The following is a 27,921-nucleotide window of genomic DNA, read 5'->3' on the forward strand; positions in this document are numbered from 1 at the left end:
TTTCTCACAGTCCTGGAGGCTGGGAAGTTCAGATCAAGGTGCCGGCAGATTGGGTTCCTGGTGAGAGCTCCCTTCCTGTCTCACTGTGTCCTCATGTGGCCAAGAAAGATCATCTCTCATGTCACTTTTTATGAGAGCACCAATCCCATTCATGAGGGCTCTAACCTCATGACCTAATTACCTCCCAAAGGCCCTACCTCCTAATACCATCACATTGGGGATTAGGGCTTCAACATATTTATTTGGGGTAAACACATTCTGTCCATAGCAGCTTGTGTGCCTTTTTTTTTAGGGCAAGAGTGACTGCAGTATTGAGACTGGCTGCACATAAACCTCATTGCAACCATGACGGAGGTGCACTTGCTAATAACAGGGCTGGAGGGGGAGATACAGGAGCCAACGTTGTAGACTATCTGCTTTGGGCCAGCAGCTTCACTGAGACTCACACACAGGGGTCTCCATGGGCCCTCACAGCAGCCTATTTGACAGATGGGTCAACTCCAGTTTGTGGATGAGGCCCACACAGTGAGGTCAAATGACTTGTCCAAGGTCACACCACTCATTAAATGTCTCCACTGTAGAGTGGTAGCTCAGGTGGCATTTGGACAAGGCAGCAAGGATGTCAGAATCTTGTGAGCTGTGGCGAGGGGACAGCTGCCTGCTCCAGCCTCACACCCATACCTCATTGTGATGAAAGGAAACTGGGAAGTAGAGGGCAGGGGATGCATCTCAAAGAAAAAGTATGACTACTGATTGTAATATCTTTCCTTACCTCCAGCAAACCTGTAAGATAGGTGGAGTAGGAATCACTAGCCAGGAAACTGAGGTCCAAGGACTTCCCATGGATGAATGACCCAGGGGCTAATCCAAATATTCATTCATTCATCAAGCATTTATTGAGTGCCTTCTGGATGCCAGGTACCATACTAAGTACAAAAGTGACATGACTCCTACCCACTCAGAGCTTTCCAGCTCCTGAGGAAGGGAGACAGCTAAGCAGGCCCAAGCAATAGAATGTGGACTATGGTATGATACAGGAAGCATCTGAGATTCAGGAGCATTTACACAGCCCTGCACAGTCAAAGAAGGCATTCAAGTAAAGGGCACTGTGCTGAGAACAGGCCATTGTCAAGGCAGAAAAGGTTGGGGGAGTAGAGAGTGTTCCAGTCTGGAGAATTCAGGCAACTGATGATTCTACACTAACTAGCAGGTCTTCAGCTCTGTCCTACTGTCAGAATATCATTTGAGTGGAATCATACAAGTGCTTCTGGGCCGATGGACTTCCAGCTCTCTAATCAAGGAAATCCCACAGTTAGATCAAATACCAAAGTGAGCTCTGCAACTTAGAAGGAAAAGCCAAGGTGCCCAGAACAGGATTGATCTCATGCATGCACTTGTGACATGCAGGAGCAAGGGGTAACAGGTTGGGGACAAGCCACATCAGGAGAGGTAGCTACAATGGGGAATCTCAAAGAAGGAAGTCTAAGATCAGTCATCTACTGGGGCAAAGTTCTGGTTTTTAACTGATTTTGCTGTCCCAGCATTTCATCCCTCCATACATGCACACATAGGTCCCTTCCTTCGCTTTTTATTATGTCCCTCCTGACCTTTTACTAATAAATAATTGTATATTTTAGTTTCCTCCATGTCCGTCTTTTGGCTTAAAGCTCACTTAACCTTTTGGGGGGAAAACATTTTGTATTCATCTCCCCTGATACCCTGGGTCAGAGCAGATCTGCCTGCTCTGGGTGTCCCCAGCACCTGGGATTCGTCATCTTGGCAAACCCATTATGTCACATAGAAATCACGCATTTAACTGTCTGTCTTCTCCACCGTCAACTCTTGGAAGGCAGGGACCATGTCTGTCTGTTCAGTGCCTGGAACAGAGTAGATGCCCAAAACAATTATTGGATGGATGGATGGGTGGGTGGGTGCGTGGGTGGATGGATGGATGGATGGATGGATGGATGGATGGATGGATGGATGGATGGATGGACAGACAGGTAGATGGGTGGAAAGATGGTTGGAGATCATTGTTCGTCTCAACACAATAATCATTAAAATTACCAGTAGGCGATTAATGCATGCCTACTATTGTCATCACAAATATAATTACTGCTAACGATTCTCATAGCTCATGCTGTCAGATGTAATTATCTGTGCCTGTAAGCCACGCCACAGGTAGCAGGGGGACAGATAGAAAACAATGCCTCAAGTTTAGAAAGTCCCTTGTGGTTCACGAAGCACTTTCGTTCACATATGGCACTTTATTAAGTATCCTCGGAACCTCATGAGGGATACTCACCAGGGGAGGCAGCAAAGTGTCCTGATTAAGAGAATGTCTCTGGATCCAGAGAACTTGAGTTTAAATCCCAATTCCACCACTCACTAGCTGTGTGACCTTGGGCAGGTTATATCACCTCTCTTAGCCTCAGTTTCCTCATGTGTTTTATGGGGATAATTAGACTATTTCATAAAGAGGTTGAATGGATTGGTAGTAATCACAATAACTACTGAATGCTTACTCGGTAATTACTGCGCTCAGTTCTAAGTACTTTACATGAAATAACTAATTTAAGTCTCATAACACCTATGAGGTAGATAGTGTTATTCTCCCTCCCTTTTTTAAGATAATAACACTAAAGTTAATTTGCATACCAATCTGCTGGGAGGTGGAGGAACCAGAATTTGATCAGAAACCTTGGTTTCTAGAGCTCCTGCTAACCTCCACAGCACCTGAACACGCAGGCATCCTTGGTCCCTTCCTCATCAGTTGGTCCCAGTGTAAAGATAAGGCTTCCTACTGCAGCCTTGGGTAAAAGTGCCCTCCTAGAAGGCATGACAGTGTCTCCTGTGGCTCCAGGTGGAAACATCAGATTTGCACATCGTTTATAATTAGCTCCCAACAAATTAGGAGGTAGCAAGAGGAGAATGACTGTTGTCTTACATATGAGGAAACCTAGCCTTAGCAAAGAGGAGGGACTTGCCCAGGGTTCCACAGGATTTGGGAGCACTCGGATTTGAACCCAGATTGCCCTGATTCCATCCTGTGTTCTTCACTGCACCCGGCTCTTCAGAGAGAAAGGAGAGAGTGCCCCCTAGGGGAAGGGGAAGGGGAAAGAGCACCGGGCTGGGAGTCAGGAAACCACTCTGAGCCCCTCTGCTTTTGCTCTTTGTGGCTCTGGACAAGTCCCTTTTCCTTTCTGAGCTTCAGGTTCCTCACTGTGGAAAATAAGATTAACTCTAAAATGTCGCCAGCTCTAAAATTCTGTGCAAGAGGAAAGGATTGTAAAGGAGCAAGATGGGGCAGGGGAGAGGTGGCAAGGGGAGAAGCTGGAGCTGGGGTGTGGGCTCAGCCCCATCTTCCGCCTCCATCCCTCCCCCTCACTGTCCTGGACCTAAGATGGCCAGCTGTCTGAGACTGCTGGGTGGAGTTGGTCGCCGTGCCAGGCCCAGCTGAGCTCAACAGGGGCCCTTTGTCACCCAACGCTTGCCGGGGCCTTGGCCACTGGTGTTGGGTGTCCAAGCAGATTGGATTCTCTCCTGGCAGCCCTGCAGATGCCGCACTTCTGCAAGGGTGGCCGGGCAGGCAGAGAGAAGCCAGCGCTCCCTCTTCTTCCTGGGCTCCCAAAGGGACGTGGCTACTATCTGTGGTACCGGGCTGTGAGAGCCCCCAGGTGAGGGCTCCCTGGACCCAAGCTCATGCTGGGGGCCAAGCTGGGGGCTCAGTGAGGTCCTGGTGAATATGCATGAGCTGGCTCCTCTGTGGTTAGGGTCTCAGGGTGGAGGTGGGTGGCTTTCTCCCATCCTAATGCCTGTAAGACCCAAGTGGAGAGGACAGTGTATCTCCGCAGGTGTAGGTGGCATGGACAGGGGTAGCATCTATACTTGGGGGGTATGCCCAAAATTGTGTGAACATAGGATGTGTGTAAACACATGGGGATAGTGAGAGAAAAGGGGTCTGTGTGCACAGAGGGGCTGTGAGCCCAGGTATTTTTGAGGGAAGGAGGTGGGGATGTTAGATGTACGCCGAAAGTGTGACTGCATGTGATGCTGCATGGCAGGGAGGGGGTTTTCACCAGCGTGTGTGTATGGCAGTGGGGTGGGCCCTGAGAGTAGGTGGGTTGGGTGTTGCAGGGCACCCTGAACTCTGTGGGTCTGAGGGGGTGTGTGCACTAGGGTGTGTGTTGTGAAATCAGTGTGTTACATAGCATAGTGGGCAATTAGGGAATTGGGTGTATACGGTCTTGGGGGTGCTATCTCGTGGAGTCTGCAGGAGTGTGCCGGTATGTTTGGATTTACAGTGTGTGCTGGTGTGTTATGGGGTGTTGTAAAACAGCCGTGTTAGAGTACATGGGTGTTATTTTGGGTGGGCACGCATGCACACACACATTGGGCTTTCATGAGCACCCATCCCATGAGGCCTCCAGTTCCTGACCCTTGTCACCACTCTGTGCTTCCCCCACAGGAGCCACCGCCCCTGACCATGTAGATGCCAGCTCCAGGGAGCAGCATGGGCCCCGCTGAATGGAGACTACTGGGTCTAGAGCCCTGAGCCCTTTCGGCCCCTGGACTTCACCCTGCACCCAGGGACATCCTTTGGAGTTCACCACCACTGTTGTCAGCCCACCTCGGCTGCCCCCTCCCCCTGGGACCCGGAGTCGACCACCAGGAGCCACAGCCATCCAGTGAGGTTGTGCTGAGGACAGCCACACAGAGCCATCACCCAGCAGCCTCTGGTCCAGCGCTGACCCCCAAGTAGGGACTGTGGCAAACATGGGTGACATGACCAACAGCGACTTTTACTCCAAAAACCAAAGAAACGAGTCGAGCCATGGGGGCGAGTTTGGGTGCACGCTGGAGGAGCTCCGCTCCCTCATGGAGCTGCGGAGCACTGAGGCTGTAGTCAAGATCAAGGAGACTTACGGGGACACCGAAGCCATCTGCCGGCGCCTCAAAACCTCACCTATCGAAGGTAGGTGTGGGAGATTCAGTCTCAGAGCTGTATCCCTGGTGACCGCCATCTGTGTTCGCTCCAGGAGCAATATTCATAATATTTAACCACAGGAATGTCTTGGACAGGGGCTGAAATGCCAGTATGGCCATTGTGGTGTATTCTAGCTGAAGGTCAGCCCGTTTGGATAGGCCAGTGGATGGGTCTCCCATTTTCTCCCCATTGTGGGTTGGGGTCTGACCCAAGCCACCTGCAGAGAGAACCACAGGAACAAAGCTGAGTCAAGAGCTATGTTCTGGAAACCAGATGCCAAAATCAGCCCAAATGGGCAGCTCACATCCATTTCAGGAGTGGGCTCATCAGCCTGGAAATCTGGGTGGCACCCGGTCTCCAAGGCAGGGCCAGGAGGGAGGTCAGTGGGGCCAGAAGAGGAACCACCCCTTGCTTGCCTTCATCAAAGCTCAGGCAGGGCTCCTGCTTTTGCCACCCCATCTACAGTGGTTGGATTTCAGGATCTAGCCACCCAGTCCCTGGCCTCCCTTTCCCAGGCCCCAAAAACCCCCTTGTCTGGGTCCCAGCATGGAACCATAGCATTGCCGCCATGCAGCCAGTTCCAGCTTCCCAACCCTTGCCACTGGGCTAGATCCTGGATGACTGTCCCAAATCCAGGCTCTGACTTGGAGTCCCCTAGGTTTCTGGGGCAACTGTAGGCTTTGGAACTGCTGGACAGACAGGGCAGGCAGGAAGATAGATCATCACGGAAAGGGTGACAGATGCCATGTGTGTCTTGCCCTTGACATGGGTGTGGAACTTTCTTGCAACCACCGAAATAAGTAGGCCTAAGATCTCCAGAGAGAGGATTTCAACCTCCTGGGGGCTTCCCTGGAGGGGACCAAGCCCAGTCAGCTGCCATGAGGCCCAGAGGAGAGAAACCAGCGCAGCTTATGCACCACAGCTCAGTTTGAGTCTCCATCCCCACAGTTACCTTCCCCCAACCATGAAGGAAAAGTTTCCTATACGAACCCCAAAGACATGGGTGTGAGGCTCTTCCCGGGCACTCCCCAATCCTGTAATTTTATGGAAAGAGGAAGCCTCAGTTTCTTCCTCTGGAAAATGGGGTCAACGCCTACTTCACAGTGCCTAGTGGAGGCCTGAGCATGAAGTGAGTGCTCAACAATTGGCAACTATATTATTCTAAGGAGAGTGGATGACAATTCCTCCCCCAGGTATAGATCACAACCTGGGAGGCAGCATCTGAACCCTTAGCCCCATATAACACGGAACAAATCTGAGGCCGGAGGTTTCTCTCACTCCATCGCCTAACTCCAGACCCCGTGCCCTGGGCATGGCTGGGCACTGACCCTGAATGCATTTCCTATAGAGGCTGTTTGTGGACCTAGGTGCTCAGCTGGGGCCTGCCAGTCTGTCTAGTGGGTTGCTTGTGCCTGCACCCTGCTGCACCCAGTGGCTCGGTGCATCTGTGTCTCTCTTCTTCAGGGCCCTCTTGGGTCAGGAGGAAGAACTAAGCCTGGTCTTTCTTCCCAGATTGGCTGCTGTCTCTGATGTTGTACCTACGTGCTGAGCCGGGCTGAAGTTTAGAAACACCTTTGCTTTCTTGGAGTCTGGTTGTTTTGGCAGGGAGGGTAGGAATAGAGTAAACATCCTCTCTTCACTGTGTGATTCTTGAGAATGACCACATGTGGCCCTGTGATGTGAGCGGTCTCTGCCTTGGGGCTCCCTTGTGGGAACACCAATCTGGCAGAATGATCCATGCTCACCTCTGCCATCAGGCTGGCATACTCGGCCTGCTAGGAGTCAGGGTTGCCCAAGTGGTCTCTGCCTTGTGAATAGGACCATGAAATTCTCTTGAGTCGGGAATTCTTAAGTGTCTATGGGCTCCAGGCCCAGATGAAAGCTGTGGCCCTTCTCCCCAGAGAAACAGCCAGCCGCATGCAACAGCACACCATCAGTGCCTTCACAGAGCCCCTCACAGCCAGGCCATGGGCCTAGGGTTAGGAAATCTGCCCTCCACCCCCACCTGACAGGCTCTCAGACCCTGGGAAACTGAGTGGCCCATTGCCAAGCTCCAGCACTGTAAGGAGCCATTACCAGTTGGCTCAGGGCACCTGAGGACAGGAATCCTGTCTTGCTCCTCTCTGTATATCCAGTGCCCAGTCTGGTGCCTGGCACAGAAAGGGTATATAAGTGCCCATAAAACCGAGACATAGCCATTGAGTCCCCCGCCCACAGGGAGCAGCTCAGATGTCTGAGCAACCAAAGCAGCAAATAATCCAGACCAAGTGCAGCAAGGTCCCCAGAGCTCATAGGAGAGGTGAGGTGGGTGGACAGTGAAGGTCAGAGAAGGCTTCCTGGAGGAGCAGGAAATGGAAAGTATATTGCACAGAATAAAGCAGCATTTCTTAGAATTCCATAGAACACTAGTGTGTTACAAGAGTTAAGCATTACGTGAAAAATAAGGTTTTGGTTTTCTCATCTGTAGAATGGAAAAAATAGTAACAGCTCTTACTAGTGCTCTGGCACCTGCGAGCTGTGCGTGTGCCTTTGGGCCTTTTGTCTGACCTCTGTAAGCTTTGGTTTCCTAATTTTTCATGAGGACCAAGTGAGATCTCTGATGGGAAAGGTCTCTGAGGAGGAGGAAAGACTGGGGTAGGATTAACCAGAGCCCCTACTGCATTGGTCCCTAGAAGGACCTCCCAGGGTGCAGGTGGAACTGAAAGAGGCTTGGGGAGGGGCAGAAGAGCATAATGCCACAGACGCCAGACTTGGGTGACCTGGGTTCAAATCCCAGCCCTGCCATTTACCCGCTGTGGGACTGTGAGCAAGTTACGCAACCTCTCTGTGCCTCAGTTGTTTCCTCAGCATCCCCTGTAAAATGGGAATAATGCTAGTGGTTCCTCATAGGACTGTGGTGAAGACAAAGGGAAATAGCTTGAACAGCACCTGGCACGTGGGCCACGCTCTGTGTTAGATTCACACCAGAGACTAAACACCTCCATTTCCCCATCAGTAAAAATGGATTGTGAACATTGTCATTCATTCAGATCAGCACCCAGTACCCAGTACCTAAGTGCTTAACAAGTGGCAGCTCTTGTTGTTTTCATTGTGATCATCACTCTCTGGAAGAAGCAGTCACATTCTCCAGATAGGGTGGAATCCGACTCTTCCGGAACACTGGTCAGTGTCCCCCACATGGTGCCACACTTCGTCGTAGGCTATCCTGCATCCTTATGACACAGGTGCCTGGAAGCAGGAGTTGTTATCCCATTTTACAGATGGGGCACATGAGGGCTTGGGGTCATCACCACAGTTCACATCAAAGCAGACTTTGAACTCAGCTCTGATGGACACTGTGCCCAGCTGTGCTGTCAGCCCCAAGCTAGGCATGTGCCCCTGGGCACAGTCCTCTAAAGGCGCTTTCTGTCTGATGAGGGCCTGAGTAGGGTGGCGCCACCAGGGAACTTCTTTTTCTCTCTCATGTTCAGCATTTGTCCTGCCCTGTTTGCCCTCTTCTGGTTTACAGAAATGCTTGGCCTCCAGCCCCAGCCCCCAGCTTAGAGCTGTGTGGTCTGAAGCTCTGCCAGCTCCATATAGGGACTCAGGTTGGCCATTCCTGGCACCCCCTGCCCCCAATCTGCTGACGTGAGCAAGGAGCTGGCCTCTGAGTCACACTATAGGAAACTGCTCCAGGCCACACATAAATTAGCCTTCCCATTCACATCCAGCTAATTTTAGGCAAAAAGATCTCTGCAAGTGATAGAGGGGGTTTAAAGCCATGGAAATCTATTCCCACCCAAGCCACCACCTGCTGCCACCACAGGCCATAGGCTCAGCTCCCACAGCCTGGCAGTGTTGGATTTTCTATTTAAAAAGCTAACTCTGGGGACAACTATTGTGTCAACCTGGCCCCTGAGAGGCCAGGGGTGGCCTCTAGCCGCCCCTCCTCCCCATCTGAGTTTCATTTCTTTCCTTTTCTACTGCTGGTTCTGTCACATTCTGGTGATGTCTTTCCCTCTGCCCTCCATTGCCCCTTTCCTTCCACACCTTTCCAGCCTAGAAGAGCAGGGCCCCAGAGACCCAGGTTCAAATCCTGACTGGCTTGCTCTTAAGGGACACTGGGAAAACTTTATAACCTCTCTGAGTCTTAGTTGCCTTATCTGTGAAATGGGGATAACACTGCCTACCTCACAAATGTTGTCCACATGAAGAGCTTAGTGCAGTGTGCGGCAGAGCCCAGACACTTACAGAATGATGTTGTCACTGTTACTATTATACCTAATGTTCCTTTTAGAAAACAACATGCATGGGCCCATCCTCGTGAAAGAATCAGGCGGTTGATAAGACAGTGCCCAGTGAAGAGTAGGCAGACTCATGACGAGTCTGGAAAGATAGGTAGTGGGTGTTGGGGTGGCCTGTGAGGTCCCGGAGGCAGGAGCTGTTTGTCATTCTTCACCATGTCCCCAGCACCTGGTACGATGTCTGGGGGCTCAAAATTATTCACAGAAGGAAGGAAGAGAGGGAGAAAGAAGAGACAGGGGTCCTGGTGCCTGTCACTGTGTAGGATAGAAGGCTGCAACCTGGGGACAGGACACAGGACACCCTTTGTCACCCTTGGAACAATTGGCTTCAGCTCCCCAAGCCTAGAGTGGCACTTCCTGAGCCGCTCGCACACACAGACCTGTCCTTCACTTCCTGTCACCCGCACCTAAGGCTGTCAGAGGGGCAGCTCAGACAAGTCCCTCTGGGTGCTCCCGGCGTTGCGTGTTCCATGCGGGGGAGAAGGGGGGACAAAGAAGATGGGGCAGCGGCAGGTGGGGTGGGAACTGGATACTTCAGAGTGTTGTGAAACAGAACCTCCGGTTAATTTTGTATGAATCCAGCCTGCCCAAGTGGAGGAGAGGGGCTGAGGGAGGCCAGGAGGGCAGATCATGGGGGACGGTGCCTCATGTTGCACAAATATGACGTTAGTCACGAACGCTCCTCCTGGAAGGGCTCAGGTCATCCGCAGAGCCGCCACCAGCTGGGCTCAGGAGCATGTGGAGGCAGCCGGTGGGGGTCCTCTGTCACTATGATGTCATTGTCCGTTTTCTCAAGGATCAGTGATGCCCTGACAGGTAGACAGGGAAACTGAGGCAGCCACAGATTCAGTTGTATCCCGGACAGGGTGAAGCTAGAGGCCGCTCAGATACAGAGTCCACTCAGGGAGTTCACTGCCTGTCCAGGGATAAATGAGAACAGCTCCCGGGTCTTCAAATGAAGTGGCCCAGGCTCCCTTTTAAGGCCCAGGACTCGGAGGTGCAAGGCCTGGAGGAGAAAAACTTACCGAAGTATTTAAGAGACGGGGAAAACTAGCCGCCTTCTCAAATGCATGCATGGGTGGAGGAGGGGGAAGCATGAAGATGGGGAGGCGCTCCAGCCTCACCTGTCACCACAGACAAGACACTTAGACTCTCAGGACCGCACTTTCCTTATCTGTAAAATGGGGGTTGTGCTGCTTCACTCTCAGCCATTTGGAGATGGTGAGTTGAAAGTGCTTTGAAAGTTTTCCACAAAAATATATTCCAGTATTTATTATTTCTGTCAAGGGTTCTGGTTGAAAGAAACCCATCTCAAATTGGCTTATGCAAAAAAGACATTTTTCTGGCTTGTGCAACTGAAAAGTCCAGGGACTGTTCTGGCCTCAGGCATGGCTGGATCCAGGGCCGCCAATGCTGCAGGAGGGCTTTGTCCATCCCTCTCCTATTATGTTTCTTCTCCACTGTCCTCAGGCAGGCCCTCACCCCATGAGGGCCCCTGCAACTTCGGGCTAACACCCTCCCATCCCAGCCACCCAGTGCCAACGACACCTCTTCCTCAGGGTCTCCCCTTAAGTACCAAAACAGACTCTTACTGGGCCACCAGGAGTCACATGGCCAATCTTGAACCAATCTGTGTGGCCAGAGAATGGGATAGTTTGATAGGTCAGACCTGGGTCACATGCTTACTGCAGAGGGGGGACAGTCAGTCCACCCAGACCACATGGAGACAGGGAGGGGGGGAATGGAGGCACAAAACACACATGCTTGTGAGCCTGCTGTGTGGAAGGCCCCTACTGTGTGTCGGGGAGTATATGGAGGAAGAGCAAACGTGTTCCATGCCCTTGAGGAGTGCTTGGCCTAATGGGGAGAAAGGATAGAATTGAGAAGGCAATTGAGGAGTGAAGACAGGATTTGGAGCACCAAAAATGGAGTGATCCTAGCCAAACTACAGCACTATTAATAATTACACCAGGGTAATAGGCATAAGCTGAGTCTGTCCAAGCAAAGTAGGTCTACAACTGGTATTCCAGCAGTGAAGTGGCCAGTTCATGCCATGGTCAAATTCTAGCTCCACTACTTATCCAGCTGTGGAGCATTGGGACAGTTCTTTAGCCTCTCTGTGCCTCAGGTTTCCTCATCTGTGACATTGGATAATAACAGTGCTTCTTTCATAGGGTCGCTATGAGGGCCAAAGCAATATTGTAAAGTGTTTAGTGCCTGGCACATGGCAGGTGCTATATCAGTGTCAACTGTTTTATTATTCTATTCCAGGAACTCTCTGTGTGACTTTAAGACACAAGTTTGATTTAAATATAGTGGAAATAAGAAAAGTAGCTTATCTGGGCAGATCAATGGGCTTGAGTAACACATGTGAATCTATGATTTTTTTTTAAATGTCAGCACCATATTTGATTTGCAGTGCTTATACACCCCTACTCCCCCCCACCCCCACCCCACCACCACCAGGGGGAAAAATCCTTTAAAGGCACAGCTTTCTGTGAAAGTCTGATGAATCATATGTGGACACTTTCCAGAATGCTACCCACACATCTTTCTGAATCATCAATAAAATAAACTCACATGTTAATTAATATGTGCTATCCACTTTCCCAGGTGCGGGCAGGAGAGTGTGTGTTAGGCAAATAGTTCTGCAAACCTGGGGGTGGCCAGCAGAGTGCAGAACAGTTAGGGAAAGGGCCTGACCTGCCGCTGACTGAGGGCTTCTGGGTGGATGCCACCAGGACTAAAGGGACTTCATGTCCCAAGAATGATACTGCTGGCCTGGGAGGTGCTTTGCTTAGTCAGGCACCTAGAGGGGGGGTGGAGGATATGGGCAGTGGGGGGAGCACTTACAGGGGAGCCTCTCACTGACCATGCAAAAAGCCTGAGTCCTAGCAGCTGTAATTTACTGTGTCCAAACTTATCAAAGCCAGGCTCTGTATCTCTTGTGGTCCTTACAGCAGCTCCTTGAGCAGGAAACAAAGGCTTGGAGAGGAAGCCATCTCCATGAAGGCATCTTGGGTTTGCAGAATGAACATGCACTAAACACTAAGTGCCTAGTGCTTGCTCAGAAAAGAGAAGGAATGAGAAGAGCATTGACCCTAAGCCCCATCTCCACCACTGAGACCTCTTGAGCAAGCCACTCCATGACTCTGGAGCCTCACTTTCCACAACTATAAATGGCATCATAATAATGCCCACCTCTCAGAACCAGAAGATACAGGTGTTCAGAGAATACCCCATTGCTTTCTGCTTCTATCATGCCAAGTAAAGACATAGGTTGACACATATTCATTTGTTGAACCAGAAGATACAGGTGTTCAGAGAATACCCCATTGCTTTCTGCTTCTATCATGCCAAGTAAAGACATAAGTTGACACATATTCATTTGTTGAACAGATATGTGTTGTATACCTGCTACATGCAGGCTTGGGCCACATTGCTCCCCTGGGAAGAGATGTTCCAGATGCTCCTCGGGCAGTTTTTGTGTGGTGTGGTAGTATATGAAAAAGGCAGGAGGCTGGGGCAGGGACAGCCTTCCAAGACATCGCCTCTCCATCCAAGGAGCAGGGATAGAGGTCAGATAGGCGACAACCCTAAGGGCACAGAGGTAGGAAGGATCCAAAAGGAAAGATGGCAGCCAGGGGCAGGGGCCAGGGACTCAGTCCAGCCAGAGGGCAGGAGTGAGAAGCCCGTCCTGACTGCCTTCCCCTCCAGAGCTCCCTAAAGATTCCCAGGAAAGGGGGATGCCGAGCTGGATTGTAAACCACCACTGCTCTGAAGACTTTCCCGGTCTTGCTGCAATACTGGCTACTGGCTGTGATACCAGAGATGCATTACCTTATTGAATCTTCACCAACCCCTGTGAAACAGGAATTGTTCATATCCCCAATTTACAGATAGGGAAATTGAGGCTTAGGGCACAACCACTAACAAGAGGCCCAGTCAGAATTGGCACCCAGGCAGGGTACCCAAATGTGCACACATGACCTTAATCTACTGCCTCCTGTTTACAAAGTAACTCTACAGCGAGAGAGAGTGCGCTGAAGGTCAAAGAAAGGGTAAGCCCTGCCTGACTGGAGACAAACGCAGGAGAGGCTTCTTCTGAGCTGGATCTCCAAGGACAGGGAGAAGCTAAACAAGCAGAGTAGGGAGGAGAGCACGTTCTTAGCGAGGGTAACAGCCTGAGCCAAAGCCCTGAGGTGAGAGCCGGATGTGCAAGGAGAGGCGCGAGGCATTTATTGTACCTGGAGCCTAGAGTGTACCTCAAAAGGGCAGAGGACTCCTGCCCACAGACTACAGATTGACTTTTGTAGGCTCTGGGTTTAGATGGTTTGTTCATTTAGTGTGTGCAGGCTGTCAGCTTGGATAACCGTGTTTATGTTTTTCTGTGCTTTCCTTGTGAGTGTGAAGTGAGCTGTGAGCTCCATGAGGGTAAGGCCCTGTGTACAGCTCCTCTCCAGGGGCCAGGTGAGCCAAAGAGCTCACTGAGCACAGGGAACTGAAGGTGTGGGGAGCTGATTCTCATAGTGGGTTCCTTGGGGTTCCACAGAGGTACCTCAGCTAGAGATGCTGAGTGGCCTTTCCTCTCCACCATGTACCAGAGAGTCTCCATTTTTGTTTTCTTTTTTTTTTTAACCTGTTTTGCATAGTAGAGCATCTGGAAAGATTTTTTTTTTTAATTGTTTTTAAACCTCTGGTACAGGAGAAATGTGCTAAACTAGAGTGTCTAAAGCCTAGGTTGGGGCCCAGGTAATTTAAGCTCACAGCATCTCAGTTTTTATATCTGTAAAATGGAGCAGGTAATATTCAGCTCCCAGGACCCATGCTGGTCTGTTGATTAAGTGAGAAAACACACACACACACACACACACACACATACACACACGAGTGCCTGGCCCACAGGGAGCCTTCAGGGGAAGTTCATCTTGCAGCCACCCCACCCTAGTCATGATCTGGCCTCGTGTGCTCCACCCATCTGTTAGAAGACACACTGAGCTGGGAAGGCAAGAGGAGACCAGCCTGACTTTGGCCCTTATTGACTGAGACTCTCCCCAAGCCCCATGCCAAAACAGAGGGTGGGGCTGGTAGTCTCTGAGGCTCCTCCAGGCTCAGACATTCTAAAATTGTGAGACTCACTGCCTCAGTGCCCCCCCACCCCAGCAGTGCAAACAACAGACTGGCCAAAGGGTGGCCAACTCACAGCCAGGCCCCAGATTCCTCTTCCCCTGAAAGACTGACTTCAAATCCTTCGGGTATGACCGAGGCCCCACCACAGCCCAGGCAGGGGCAGTGCTCTTGGCCTCTCCCCCAAACCCCGGCCCAGCAAACCTTTCCTCCCAAGTGGCTTTGGAGCCCTGCCCACACTGGCTTCCAAAGGTCCATGGGTGTTCCCAGGCAATAGGTCTCAGGCTCCCAGAAGCCCAGGGCCCTGGGACACCAGTTTCTGATTACTTTCACCCCTGAGTTTCCATTTTCTTATCTGTCAAGTGGACTGAGTGGTGAGCCACGTTGCTCAGTAATGCAGGCTGGACTGTCTCTAGCGTTAGGCAACCTCAATTGTCCACCCAGCTTGGGTCCCACAAAGGTGAAGAGAGCTGAAGCCGCCTCTCCCTCCAGGCCTGCCTGTCACACGAGAGGCCCTGACAGAGCAGGTAACTTATTTATGCAGGCCCCCCTCACCCCTCAACGATTATCTTACTACTCCTGGCACAATCCAAGCCCCTGCTGTGGTTTCAGACCTGGAGTTATTTATAGTCAGTGGAAATTAGCGCCTCTGCAGATGGTTCCCACGTGCCCACCTGCCAGTGTCAGCCTCTACCCCAAAGGGAGGCCCCCTGGAAATTTCCGTGGTCCCAGCAAGTGAGCCCAGGGACATTTCTAAACAGAGAAGATTCAGCTCTTTCTCTAAGATAGCTTTAGACAAGATGTGTGGAATTGAGAGGTGGAAGCAAACCCTTCCAGCTCTATGATCTGCATGGAAGAGGTAGTATTGAGCAAGATGTTGAGAGATAGGCAGGGTTTGCAGTGAGGAAGGGCCCTCCATGTAGAAGAGAAAGGTATGGACAAAGGCACAGAGGCAAAGAAGAAGGGTTTGTAGAAGGAAGGGCAATCATTCTATTTGGCTAGGGGCAATAAGAAGTAGCGATGATAATTAAGAGTAACTGAGCATTATAGATGTTCCAGATACCATTCTAAGAGCTTTACATATATCATACCTCATTTAATCCTTCCAACACCCGACAACCTTATGAGGCAGGCACTGGTATTATCCTCACTTTTACTAATTAAGAAATTGAGGCACAGAGAATAGCTTGCCCATGGTCACACAGCTAGTGAGTGGAGGAACTGGGATTCAAACCCTGGCAGGCAACTCTAGAGTCTATACTAAGACTCTGAATGTTAAGTCAAAAAGGTTGGGCTTAAATTAAGAGGCAGAAGGGAACCCCAAATGCTCTTGAGCATAGAAGTAGTGTGGCTAAGACAGTTGGTCTAGCAGTAATGAGTTTGATTTGGAATGGGGTGATAAAGCCAGCGGGAAGGGAGGGAGAGGCATGCTAAAGAGACGTGACAGGGCTGGACCTGTCCAGGAAGGTGGTGATAGAGAGGAGGGAGCTTCAAGCAGCAGGACTCAGCCTGTGGGGGAGGGGGGGAGAGAGGTATCAATGCAGACTTAGTTTTCAAGACAGCAGCTAGCCACTTGTGATAGAGATGACCAACAAGGAGAGGAGCATGGTTGGGGGGGCGGGTAAAAGGTTTGTGCTGGGCACTGTGCATTCTCTGGGCCTGGGGGATAGAATGGCAGGCCTGGAACCTTGGAGAGCAGGTGGTCCTGGACGAGGAACATCCAGATAACAGAGATATCTGTAGAAGTAAAGAAGTCTTGTCTCTACTAACAAGTCCCAAAACTGCATGGGAGAAGTCAGCCAGGGAGGGCAGAGATTTGGGCCTGTGTTGTTCACTGTTGTATTCTGGCACCTAGAACAGTGCCCTGCACAGAATACACTCAGTAAATGGACAGGAATGAATTCACCTGGGGGCTCAGCAAGCACAGGGCCTAGGGAACATCCGCTACTAAGGGAGAAGGCAGCAGGCAAAGTAGGAGAAGTCAGAGAAGTAGAAGGAGAGTGTTGCCTGCAGGTAGGGTATGATCAGGGTGCTGACACTAGATGGGCCATCACTTAGACATAGGGCTTGCAGGAGAGTTGAAGGAAGACAACGAAGGAGTAACAGCCTCAAGGGCAGGCTGCGGGATGAGCTCTTGGAAAAATGTCTGCTGGAAAAAACAGCAGTATGCAGCATTCCCTGGAACTTCCCTGCCAAATACACACCAGCTCGGTAGGGTCAGGGCAGATGGGACAAGGGCCTGGGGGACTCATAGGCCCATAGGAACACAGGTCTGGAATGGCTCTCAGGGATCATTTCATCCAGCAATCCCAGGGTGCACATTGAGACTCTGAGGCACAGGGGAAAGGGACCTACCCAAGCACACAGTGGGTGAGGACCCAACCCAGGACTGGGGCCCCCAAGTTGTCCCTGCCCTTAGTGAAGGGGGCTGACGTCCCTCCTCCCTGTCCCCATTGCAGCCTCCCCACCTCCCCACAGACCCTCATCTCTCTCATCTATCCCTGCCCTGCCTCTGTGTAGTTTCCAGGGGCCACCACAATAAATAGCCACAAACTAAGTGGCTTAAACAACAGAAAGGCATTGCCTCACTGTTGTGGAGGCTGGAAGTCTGAGATCAAGGTGTTGGGGGGGACACCACTCAACCCAGAACATTCTAACTTGAGACAGCCACTTCTGCGCTTGCAGCCACTGTTTCTCTCCTATAAAGTGGGGACATAATGGGTACAGATGAGGACTGTGGTGAGGGCAAACGAGCTCACTTCTATATGGACCTGTGTCTCTGAGAGCCCATCACACAGTGGGCCTCAGAAGTAGCAGTGCAGCCTAAGCATTAAGCAGCAGACGTCCTGGGTCTGAATCCAGCCGTGTTATGCCATGCAAATGACTTTACCTCTCAGAACCTGTTTACTCATCTGTGAAGTAGTACTGAGTCCTGGGCCGTTGTGAGGAATAAATGAGCTGGTACAAGTAGGCACACACAGCACAGTGCAGGATGCCCACAGGGAGTGGAAACTGCCATTATTATTATTACTATTATCATTATCATCATCATCATCGTGAACATATTATAGGTGTAAGAAGCTGAGGCCCAGAGAGTGAAAGATCTTGTCCAAGCTTGCACAGACATCTGGCACAAAACCGCATTCCTATGTGATTTTTTTTAAGTAATTCCTAAATGGCCAACATTAGGAGAGCAATTAAGCTCCTTTTGGCTGTTCCGTGTGCCTGCTGGCACATTACAGAAAATGGACGTGAGAGAGAACATGAAGCAATGTGGATGAGGCTCATGGAATACTGTGGCGTGAGCAGAGCAGGGCTTGGCCTGGTACATAGCAACAACGCCACAAAAACAGATGCACGGAGAAAAGACTTAAAGGAAACACCCAGACTGGGCTGGTGTTGGGGCTGCGGGTGAGATTAGGGGTGATGGTTCTTCAGCTTCTCTTTCTGCACCCACTGGTGGGGACGGCCTCTTAAGGCGGGTCAGCGGAGGCATGCTGGTTGTGAGCGAAAGAAGCTGTCTGGGCAGTGTCATAAAGATCTGTGCGCAGAATGGGGTGGTCTCCCCGGGTTGGAGCGAAGGCTGGAAAACCTAGTTGTGTTTTCCCGAGTGAAAGTGGGACATGCAGGGATCAGTAGCAGGGGACTTACAGAACAGATGCCCCTTTGGGGAATGTGGGGTGGGGGAAATCTGCTGTTTTGGGCCCTGTGACACTCAGGATTCCAGGCAGTGCTGTGCTGGTGCTTGTGTATCACCCAGCTCTCTGGGTCAGGAGGGAGCCCTCCTTTGCAGTGTGTGCTGATTCCGTGGTGTAAATGCTCCCACTGTGTCACCAACATGATGGCATTAAGTGTGAGGTTGGGAAGAGATGCGCAGTAGCACATCATTATATGGTATTTCTACCATGCAGGTTCAAGAGAATAGAGCCTAGTGACATGTAGTCAAATAATTAGGAAGGGATGAGTGTGGGGCATTTGTTACCTTTTTAAATATAATTTGTATAAATTATAAGTTTGTATCATTTCATTCTAATAATGACTATATCTAACAACCAGCTCCCCAAAATACCTGCTCTCACAGGCAGTGTGAGCTGACTCCTGAGCATCACTAATTCCAAATCCACGGAGAGAGCCTGTGAGTGGCCTGGCTTGGTCGCATTACCCATTACCCACCCCCACCTTGGGCCAGGAAGTAGGGGGACATCTTGATTGACAGCTACCAAGACTCTTCCCAGTAGGGGGGACCTAATTTCCCAAAAGGATACAGGAATACCACTAGACAGCCAAAACCCAACACCTGCTTTTGTTTCTCTTTTTGACAATTTCTTTAAGTTATATTTTTTTCTCTTCTGGTGGCTTGTTTATTTCGTCTTCTTTTTAATAATTCATCATTGCTTAAAGTCCCAGAGTCTTTAAAAATAATTCAGGGCTTGCCCGGCCGGGCATGGCTCAGTGGTTGAGCGTCGACCTGAGATCCAGGCGATCGGGGTTCGATTCCCTGTCAGGGCACATGCCCGGGTTGCGGGCTCGATCCCCAGTCGGGGGTGTGCAGGAGGCAGCCGACCAATGACTCTCTCATCACTGATGTTTCTATCTCTCTCTCCCTCTCCTTTCCTCTCTCTGAAATCAATAAAGATATATTAAAAATAATAATAATAATAATAATTCAGGGCTTAATCCTAAGAAAAGCAAACCAAAGGACCCAGCTAGGAGAGGTACAAGGGATCAGAGCAGCCACAGCCAGCCCACCTCCCCACCCCACTCCAGGGAAGAAAGTAAATGAAGGTTCCCGGGTTCGATTTCGGCCAAAGGCACATTCCTCAGTTGCAGGCTTGATCCTGGCCCCAGGTCAGGCATGTGCAGGAGGCAACCAATCCATGTGCCTCACATGGATGTTTTTATCTCTCTCTCTCACTTCCACTCTCTCTCTGAAAAGCAATGGGAAAAAAAATCCTCAGGTAAGGATTAAAAAAAAGAAAGAAAGAAACTGAGTCTCAGAGAGGACTTGTGCGAGGTCACACAGTGAGTGGGTGAGAAGTCAGTACTTGCCTTTGAGTCTCCTAACTTGCCCAGTCCTGTGCCTCTTCCTACACCTCTTTCCTTGCTGAAATGTTGGGGGAAATCACGGTGTCAAGGGGGAAAAAAGCCTCCTACTCTGTTAGAGGCTGGTGGTGTCAGCCGGGAGAGAACTAAGTCCCAAGAGGCCAATGCATGTTCAGTGAGAAAAGGGGGTCACCAAACGGGCCCAATCCCAGAGAAATAGGCATGTGAGGAAAATCCTGGGCAAGCCCCATTGCAGAAAAAAAAAGCAAAAAACAAAAAACCCTGCCGAGGCAACTCCAGAGCCACCAGTGAGAGTAGCTTTGTAAATAAACACACTTTGGCTCCACTCCTAAAGGGCTAAAATGTTTTCTTTCCACTTGAGAGAGGCAGCTGCAGCATATCTGGTGCATAGGCAGGCACTATTCTAGACCTTTGGAGTTTATGCTTTCTGAGGGCAAGGGCAGTTTCATTTACCTCTGAGACCCCAGCACCTAGCAAGAATTCTATACAAATAAAAACCTGAGTGATGACTGCATGCACATGCCCACGTGTGCGTGCTGGACTGCCCAGGCCAGCTCCCCGCTCCACCTCCCCCAACCAGAACCCACACCTCAGCTCAGCTTGGGGACCACAGAGATATCAGAGAATCTAACTCTGGCCAAAGCCACCGGCAGCGTCTTCACCACCTCCCTGTCCATGTCCCTGCACAGCTTCCCTGCATCCCCTCTCTCTGGAAAGGTATGTTCCTTTTATCCCTGCCTAGAGGTTGGGTCCTGGGGGAGGGTACCAGCTCGGGAGGGGCTGTGATCTGACTGCCACCCCCTTGCCAGCCTCAAGGACATATCAGCTGTCACAAAGCCACCAGCATCCTCTTGAAATCCTGGGAGATCTAATTACCCAGAAAGGAGAAAGTGTTGAGCGAATGAGCACCAGGGCTTGGGATAATCAGTTTTTGACTGCTGCAGTTAATGCGAGCCCAGGCTGCAAAGCTGTCCCTCTGATGTTCTGATAACAGGCTCCCTCTATGGCTAGCTGTTTGATCTGGAACTGCCAGCTTTTCTGTCACCCCCAAAAGCTTTTCTAAATTGTCCTAAAATTACCATCTCAGGGAGCCAGCCATGCTTCAGGCAGGCCCAGGTACAGGAATGAGGACAGTAAAGCCAAGAGGTGGGAGGCTAATGGAGGTTTCCCTGAGGGCTGGGGTGAGTCCAGTCCTGAGGTTTAACTCTGAGCACTGGGGTGGGCTGGGGGGACCTGCATCTCACTTCAGTATTATCACTATTTTTCAGATGAGGAAACTGAGGCACAATGTACCCGAGGTCACTTGCCAACAGGTTGCAGAGGTGACATTCCTGCCTGGCCCAAGCCCCCGCTCTTTCAATGTGTTCCAGATGCCCTCAGATCTTAGATGTTTCTCCCTCTCCCTGTTTCATGTACTTGAATTTCAGAGTCCCTTGGGGCAGCTCTGTCCTAAAGTTTTGTCCCTGAAAAGTACCAGGGGTGATGATTTTCTACCAACGTGTTTCTCAGTTAATTGATATTTTTACCTTTTGCTATAAATAGCCAAAAAAATAATTGCCTCCAGCAGATTTGGGACCAAAGCAGTACAGGGTTTAAGGGTGTCAATCACGTCCCCCACCCCTTGCAAAAAAGCCCAAACTGAAACTAACAGCGAGAGGCTCGTGAGCACCTACTAAGCGCTGGGCGTTGGGAAAATTCCTTCATTTGCTTATTTGCTCCTTCAGTAGATGTTTCTTGAGCACTTACTGTGTGCTAGATATAGCTCTAGGCCCTGGGATATATACAGTCATAGACAAAATCAGTGTCACTGCCCTTGCAGGGCATGCATTCGAGTGTGGGTGGCAAGCAAAAAACAAAAACCAAAAAAAACCAGTAAATTTGAGACTGTCCATTGTAGTAAGGGCTCTGGAGGAATTAAGCCAGAGCCTGAGGTGGGGAGTAACAGAGATCTTCTAAGATCCTGGGATCGGGAGGCAGAGGAGACCTGGAGAATGAAAGGGAAGCTACCACGTGGAATGAGGAGGGAACATGGGCAAAGGCTTGGAGGTGGGACCTGAGGGGACATTTAGCAAGAGGTGAAGCCAGCGTAGTGAGCAGGGGCTGGACAGCGGGGGCCTGGAGGAGGAGTGTGGGTTTTCCCTCTAAAGTGAGGCAGCTGCAGGAGAGCAGAGAACAGAAGAGTGACGTGATACATTATCTCATTCCTTTTCACCAAGGCCCTGCAAGGCCCGCACTAAATCCTCACTGCAGCAGGTGAGCAGTGACAGAGCCTGAGAAGAGAGATAGCTCAACCAGTGAGGAGGTGACAAAGCCACCCGGGTGAGAGTCTCTGCGTCACCCAGCCAGCTAGGGGTGGGCATGGCCGAAATCCCAGCTCCAGTCTCCTATCCCGGTGCCCTGCCCCCAAATGTCTTGGCACTTTGTTCTGTCCCTTTTGGTTTTGTCGCTGGGCCTCAGGCTTAACAAAACTTAATGGGATGTGATTTGAGGGTTCATCGGGAACATTTTGTTTCCCCATAAAATTGCAAGCCTCGTCAGAGATGTGTGTTCCTGGTTGCTGGGCAACCAGGTATGACCCAGTGAGCAGTGGGGGCGATGATTCTCCCCAGAGAGAAGTGGCTAGTCCGCCCACCCTTCCCTCCCCACAACCCCCTCAAGACCCAGACCCTTCCACCCAGTCGGGAGAACTCACAATGAGGGGGACAAAATACAAAGTAAATGCAAGCAGGAGAGGGTGACAATTCCAAACAGACATTAAATGGGCTCATCCCCCACCAAAGGAAAAATAAAGAGAAGGACCTATTCCAATACATAGGGAAAATCCTTTATGACCACAATAGTGGCTCACACTTTTACCATGTGCCAACAACTGTCTTAAGCATATTAACATATATTAACTGATCATATCTTCACAAGAACCTTATCAAGTAGGTACTATCATCACCCCCATTTTAAAGATGGGAAAACTGAGGCACCTGGAGGTTAAAGGGAGGCCTAGTGAGGAGCCATTGCAGGAAGAGCCAGTTAAGAGATGCTGGAAGCCCAGATTCAGATGATGATCTCGAGCGAAGAAGAAAGATCACATCCAAGAACTACCAAGGAGGCTGGTCAGTCGGGTCTGAAAGAGAAATAGACTTGAAGGAAACCAAGAGGTTGGTCTTAGACTTGCTGAGTTGGAGATGTGGGCGGAACAATCAAGTGGGGCTGCCTTGTGGGCCCCAGGAAACCCTGGCCCGGGGACTGAAGGAGAGAGAGGACAGGATGAGGGACATAGCAAATACCTGGAAGGCAGGTCCCCACTTCCTGACCCCTCACCTGTGGCAGACATCACGAATCAATCCCAATGCTCAGACTCCTTGATCTCATCTCCAGGCGGCCCCTATTAATCAATCACAGTTGACGTGCAAGATGAAATGTATTGTTACCCCTGCCCTAGGAGCAGCAGGGGCAGCCTTCAGACAGCCCGAAGAGAAGAGGGAAGGGGCAATGAAGGAGTAGAAGAGGGAGCAGTGAGTCCTCAAAGTGAATGTCAGATGTAAACTACCTGAGGTCCAGGTCAGATCCATGAACTTTTCCCTCTTCTTTTAAGAAGACTTTAAAAGCTTACAGAGTTTAAATACTTAAGCTCTTTAAGAATAAAAAAAAAAGAAAGAACTCTTTTTTTTAAGCAAAATCACTCAGCTGTTATTATTCATTCATTTCAATTAGTGAAAAAGCATTCATTTGTATGAGTAATAATATTGTGAGGGTGCAGTTTGATAACTTTCCTGATAAGCCTAACTATTCTCAACTGATTTCAGTTTTATTATTTGGTGAAGACTTTAGGGAGCATTTCTTTCTCCTACTGTGGGATCTGTAGCCTGCCAGCCATTCATTCCAGACTTGTTTGTTGAGCATCTACTGTGTGCTGGGCTCTGTTCTAGGTAACAGGACTGTCTCCACCAGCCTCCTCATGGCGCTCACAGTCTGGCAAACTAGGACAACAGCCAGGCTCAGAGCCATCTATGGTTTCACAGGTGGCCAGGCCTGGCGACCTTTCTTCTTTCACAGACAGTCAGACTAACAACTAAGGAGAGAGAGAATGTTCTCAGCCTCCTCCCAGTTATCAAGGAAGCAGTGCAGCCAGCCTTTGAATGTCTCTGCTTTCAACCTGCCAAGAGCAGGGGCATGGATGTTCCTTCTCTCCTAGAGAGGGACAGACTCACCTCCCAGCAGGAAGGGCACCCAGGGGTTGACCAGGGACCTGTAGGTCCTCAGGCATTGCAGGAACCAGATTTCTAAACCAGAGACACACAACTTTTCTAGTGTTTAGAATTAGCAAAACTTCAGAAACAGTTTGCTAAAGGAAATACACACTCTCCCAAAACAATGCACTTCTAAATAACACTTAAGGAAGAATGTGGCAGGTTTCTAGATAGAGACGTCAGTGGGTTTTGCCGCAAATCAGTAGATCAGTGTTGTGATGACAATGGGTGATCCAGCTGGAGTCAATGAGTATGTTCTCTCAGTGGTCACCGTGGCTCTAATATTAGTGTGAGCCTTGGTCAGCCCTTTATCAAGCCCCACCACCCCAGGCCCCCTGAGGGAAGGGAGTAGCCAGCTTCCTTCCAAACAGGAAGTGGCTGGCACATGAAATGAAAGAAGTGATAACCCTTCTCTGTTGGAAAGGCAGCAGCAGAGGTGGCCTTTGTCAGGTTATTGGAGAGACACACGAAACATTTAAGTTACAAAAGAGTCCCCAACAGTGTGCAGTTAAACATCGATACAGTGGTCAATATGGGGGGCAATTGTTTAGCCATTCCCAAAAGAGATACCCATGAGTGCCAATATCATGGGGCAACAAGAGCCTGGGGTCTTGGTGTCTCAAGACCTAGGTTCTTGTTCTGCTTATGCCACTAACAGTCGCATGAGCTCGAATAAGTCACTTTATATCCCGGAGCCTCAGTGTCCTCCTCCATAGAGTGTAGACAAGGCTATTGGCCTTATGTAGTTGAAGTGCATTAACTGGTAAATTCAGGGACTAATTACCAATGCCCACTCTATGCCAAGCACTGTGTGCAGTGCGTTATCTCGCATAACCCTCTCATCAGCCCTCTGAGGTCTGCAGGATATCCCCAGAGAAGTTGACTTGCCTCGGGTCTCCCAGCTGGAAAGTGGTACAGATGGAGCCATCGTTAGTTATTGGATGCTGTGGCCGCCCAGTTCAAAGGATATGGTAATAGCATTACAGAGTTAGGCCCCCAAGTGGGTGTAGAAAATCCAGGGAGGGTGGGAACTGACAGTTCTGCTCGCCGGTGTATGACCAGGGCTTGGTAGGGTGCTGGTGTGGCGAGGTGCTGTCACAACCTATTGGATGAGTAGAAGATGGGATGAGTGAAGAATGAAGGAAGGAGTGAATGAGGCCAGACACATCGGAGTTCAGAACAGGACTCAAGCCAGCTTCCTGGGTTCAGTTCCAGCTCTGCCACTTACTAGTTGTGTGTAAAATGGGATGATGATAGTCCTTCCCACAAGGAGTCATTCTGAGGATTAAATAAGTTTATATATGTGATAGCAGGTAGTGTAGAAGCTGGCACAGAGTAGACATAAGTAGACATAAGTGTCGTCTAGAATCATGAGGATGAGGGATTTAACCAGAAGGTTTCGCGTGTATACTATGATGGAGCATTATAGCTATTGCCCCAAATGTTGACACAGCCAAGGATCTTCCCTCCCTTACTCCCCCCTCCTACCTTTTCCCTCCCCATCACTTTCTCCCTCCCTTTCCCCCACACTCCCTCCTTCCCTCCATCTCCCTCTCCCCCACCCTCTCCTTCCTCTCCACCTTTCCTTCATCCACAAGTACACGGTGAATATTTACTATGTGCAGTCTATAACCAAGGGCATAAAATGAAATAACGCAGGCTGTGCCTTCCATTACTCAAAATTAAGTAATCACAAGAGTCAGTTAAAATACCACTTAATAACTTCTATGGGGAGGCAAGGCAGCAGAGAGGAGCCATTAGACCAGAGTGGGTAGTCAGGGGTGGCTTCCTGAAGAAGGTGCTGTGAGCCATCCCAGAGGATGAGGGCTTGAAGGGCAGCCCCGCAGGTGAGAGAGAGCAGGCATGCTGGAGGGGCAGAGGGGGATGAGGTGAGAGGTTTGCCACCCAGTTGACATGGTCAGCAGGGTGCCTTGCACCTTCTGCACTGCACACAGTGCAGGTTCATCCCCTCAGTCAGCTGGGCAGCACCCTCCACTTGGTGCGGGGCTACAGCGCTGACCCAGCAGCCTTAGAGGGCCCCTCATAAAAAGTTAATGGCTTCATGAATGAATGATGCAGTTACAAGAGAAGTGTGCAGAAGGATCTTGGAATTTTCAAGCAAGAAGGTCTTTTTGAGAACTAATCCAAGCCCCTCAATCAAGAGGAAACAGAACCCAGCAGGTCACATAGCCAGTGATTGAAGGAAGATCAACATGTCTTCATTTGGGTTCCCCCAAAAGCAGGGTGAATCAAGGATGGGGTGCAGGTTGTCTATTTGGGAGTGGTCCCGGGAATCAGAGAGTGAGGAGAGGATAACAGGGAGGAGAGAAATGCTCATATAAGGTAAACTATTGAGCTGGTTACTGCTGTGAGCAACAGGGCTCAGTCCTGCCAGGATCTTTGCAGCAAGCATGTGGGCTGTGCCTCAGAGTTGCCCCTCCAAGGGTGCAAGGCTGGAGTGTTTGTCCTGATTCCCAGCTCCCACTGGGTACAGCTTGGGTAACTCCTGGCACTTCTGGGCCCCCTGCTTGGGGGCAACCTGCACCTAGGAAAAGCCCTGAAGCAGAGGACAGATTGGGTGGGCACATGAGGGGGTGACGCCAGCGTGCTCAGGAGCTACCCACCACACTGAGCTTGGAGTCACAGAGGACTGAGGGGCTGTGGCCCTGGGCATAAGAAACAAGTGCCATCGCTCCTTAGGAGATAATAATAGTACCAGCAGTGGCTTCTATTAATCGAGGTATTTCTCTGCACCGAGTGCCATGTTGAGTGCATTATATGCATTGCCTCATGTAATGCACACACCCATCTTAGAAGGCGACCCATTATACAGATGAGGAAACCAAGGCCCAGAGCTATTTATGTAACTTGTTTAAGGTCACACAGCTAGAAATTTATAGAGCTAGAATTCAAACTCAGGTCTGTCTGACTCCACAGACCTCCCTAAACCTCTAGCCTCCCAGGTGATTAGAACCTCCCAGGTGGTCCAGATGCAAGGAGCATGTCAGAGTTCAAGGCTCTGAAAAATTCCTCTTCAAAGGAGGCAGCATGCTGGCATGGACAGTCCAGAGAGCAGATCCAGGCACCTTCAATGATTCACCTCAGGGAAAGGCACTTTCTCCGTTCCCATGCCTCAGTTCCTCGTCCATGGGGCTAATATAATGCCTTTCCAGTCGTCTTCATGAGGATCAGCTGGTGGGAAGAGCTTTCACAGGTTCTCTGCAGTGAGGGAGACCCAGGTTCATGTTCTAGGGGTACACTGCCACGGTTAAGACAGACTCTAGCCTGGGAGTTGAAACCCAAAGGATAGATTTATTTGTATCCCTGTGCCTCGATTTCTCCATCTGTAAAATGGGGTAACAAAATGAAGTCACAGGGAAACCATGAGGACATACATGGAATGATGCCCATATGGGGCCTGGCACAGAGTAAGTGCTCAAGGGAGCCGTGGGTGTCATCATTACTTTGACCTTTAGCTATGAGACCTTGGGTAATCCCTTAACCTCTGTGACCAAGGTTCTTCATCTACAACACAGACCTCTTAATACCTGCCTAATACAGTCACAAGGCCCAAACGTGGTAATGGATATGGACGCTGTTCCTAAAACAACTTTCACAAGGGGAAGCTCCTCTCAGCTTTCTAGGACCTTCATGGGTTTTCTGATTTGCTTCACCATGGTCACACAACCACCTTCCTTCTCCCATCCCCAGTCTCCCATCCTCACCACCACCCTGAATTCTTTCTTTCTGAGGGAGAATCTGTTTCTAAGAGACACCTCCTGGTCCTCAGAGCAGCTGCCTTTGTAAAGAGCTGGAGAAGCTAGTGTTACAGAAACGAAGGCCTCTGCTTTCCTGGCTTTTATTTCTGATATTTGATCTCACCCACAGTTGCCCCCAGTAATAACCTCAGGCACCTAAGTGGAAAGTGTGAGGGACACCCCAGGGTGAGGCTGAGGCTGGACACGTATGCTTCCCCAAGTCCTTTTGTGGGGTGTTTGTCTGGAGAATCCTCCATCCCTCCCATAGCAACAAGGACAGAAAGTCCATTGAGGCAGTTGGACACAAAAAAAAAAGTGATTCGAGAAGATGCTGAGTATCTGTGCTGCACCCCAGTCCTCAGTCTGAAAATGCCTTAGAGCAGACATTGGAATCAAGCATTGCCCTCCCCTTACCTCCTTTCTTCCTATGCAAGTGTGTCTAGGAGAGACCACATGTT

At 50.2% G+C, this 27,921-nt stretch overlaps 1 protein-coding gene across 16 annotated transcripts in view; it reads left to right on the forward strand.

Moving 5' to 3' along the window:
• The first annotated feature begins 4,776 nt into the window (after window positions 1-4,776).
• Window positions 4,777-27,921, forward strand: part of ATP2B2 (ATPase plasma membrane Ca2+ transporting 2) — a 119,629-nt gene continuing 96,484 nt past the window's right edge. For all 16 annotated transcript variants that reach the window (XM_087824639.1, XM_087824635.1, XM_087824638.1 and 13 more), the window contains exon 1: window positions 4,777-4,975. In XM_087824639.1, coding sequence (XP_087680765.1) covers window positions 4,777-4,975 — 199 coding nt within the window. The remainder of the gene's footprint in view (window positions 4,976-27,921) is intronic.

This window comes from Miniopterus natalensis, chromosome 15 (assembly GCF_054644295.1).
Source record: "Miniopterus natalensis isolate mMinNat1 chromosome 15, mMinNat1.hap1, whole genome shotgun sequence".
NCBI classification, from domain to species: Eukaryota; Metazoa; Chordata; class Mammalia; order Chiroptera; family Miniopteridae; genus Miniopterus; species Miniopterus natalensis.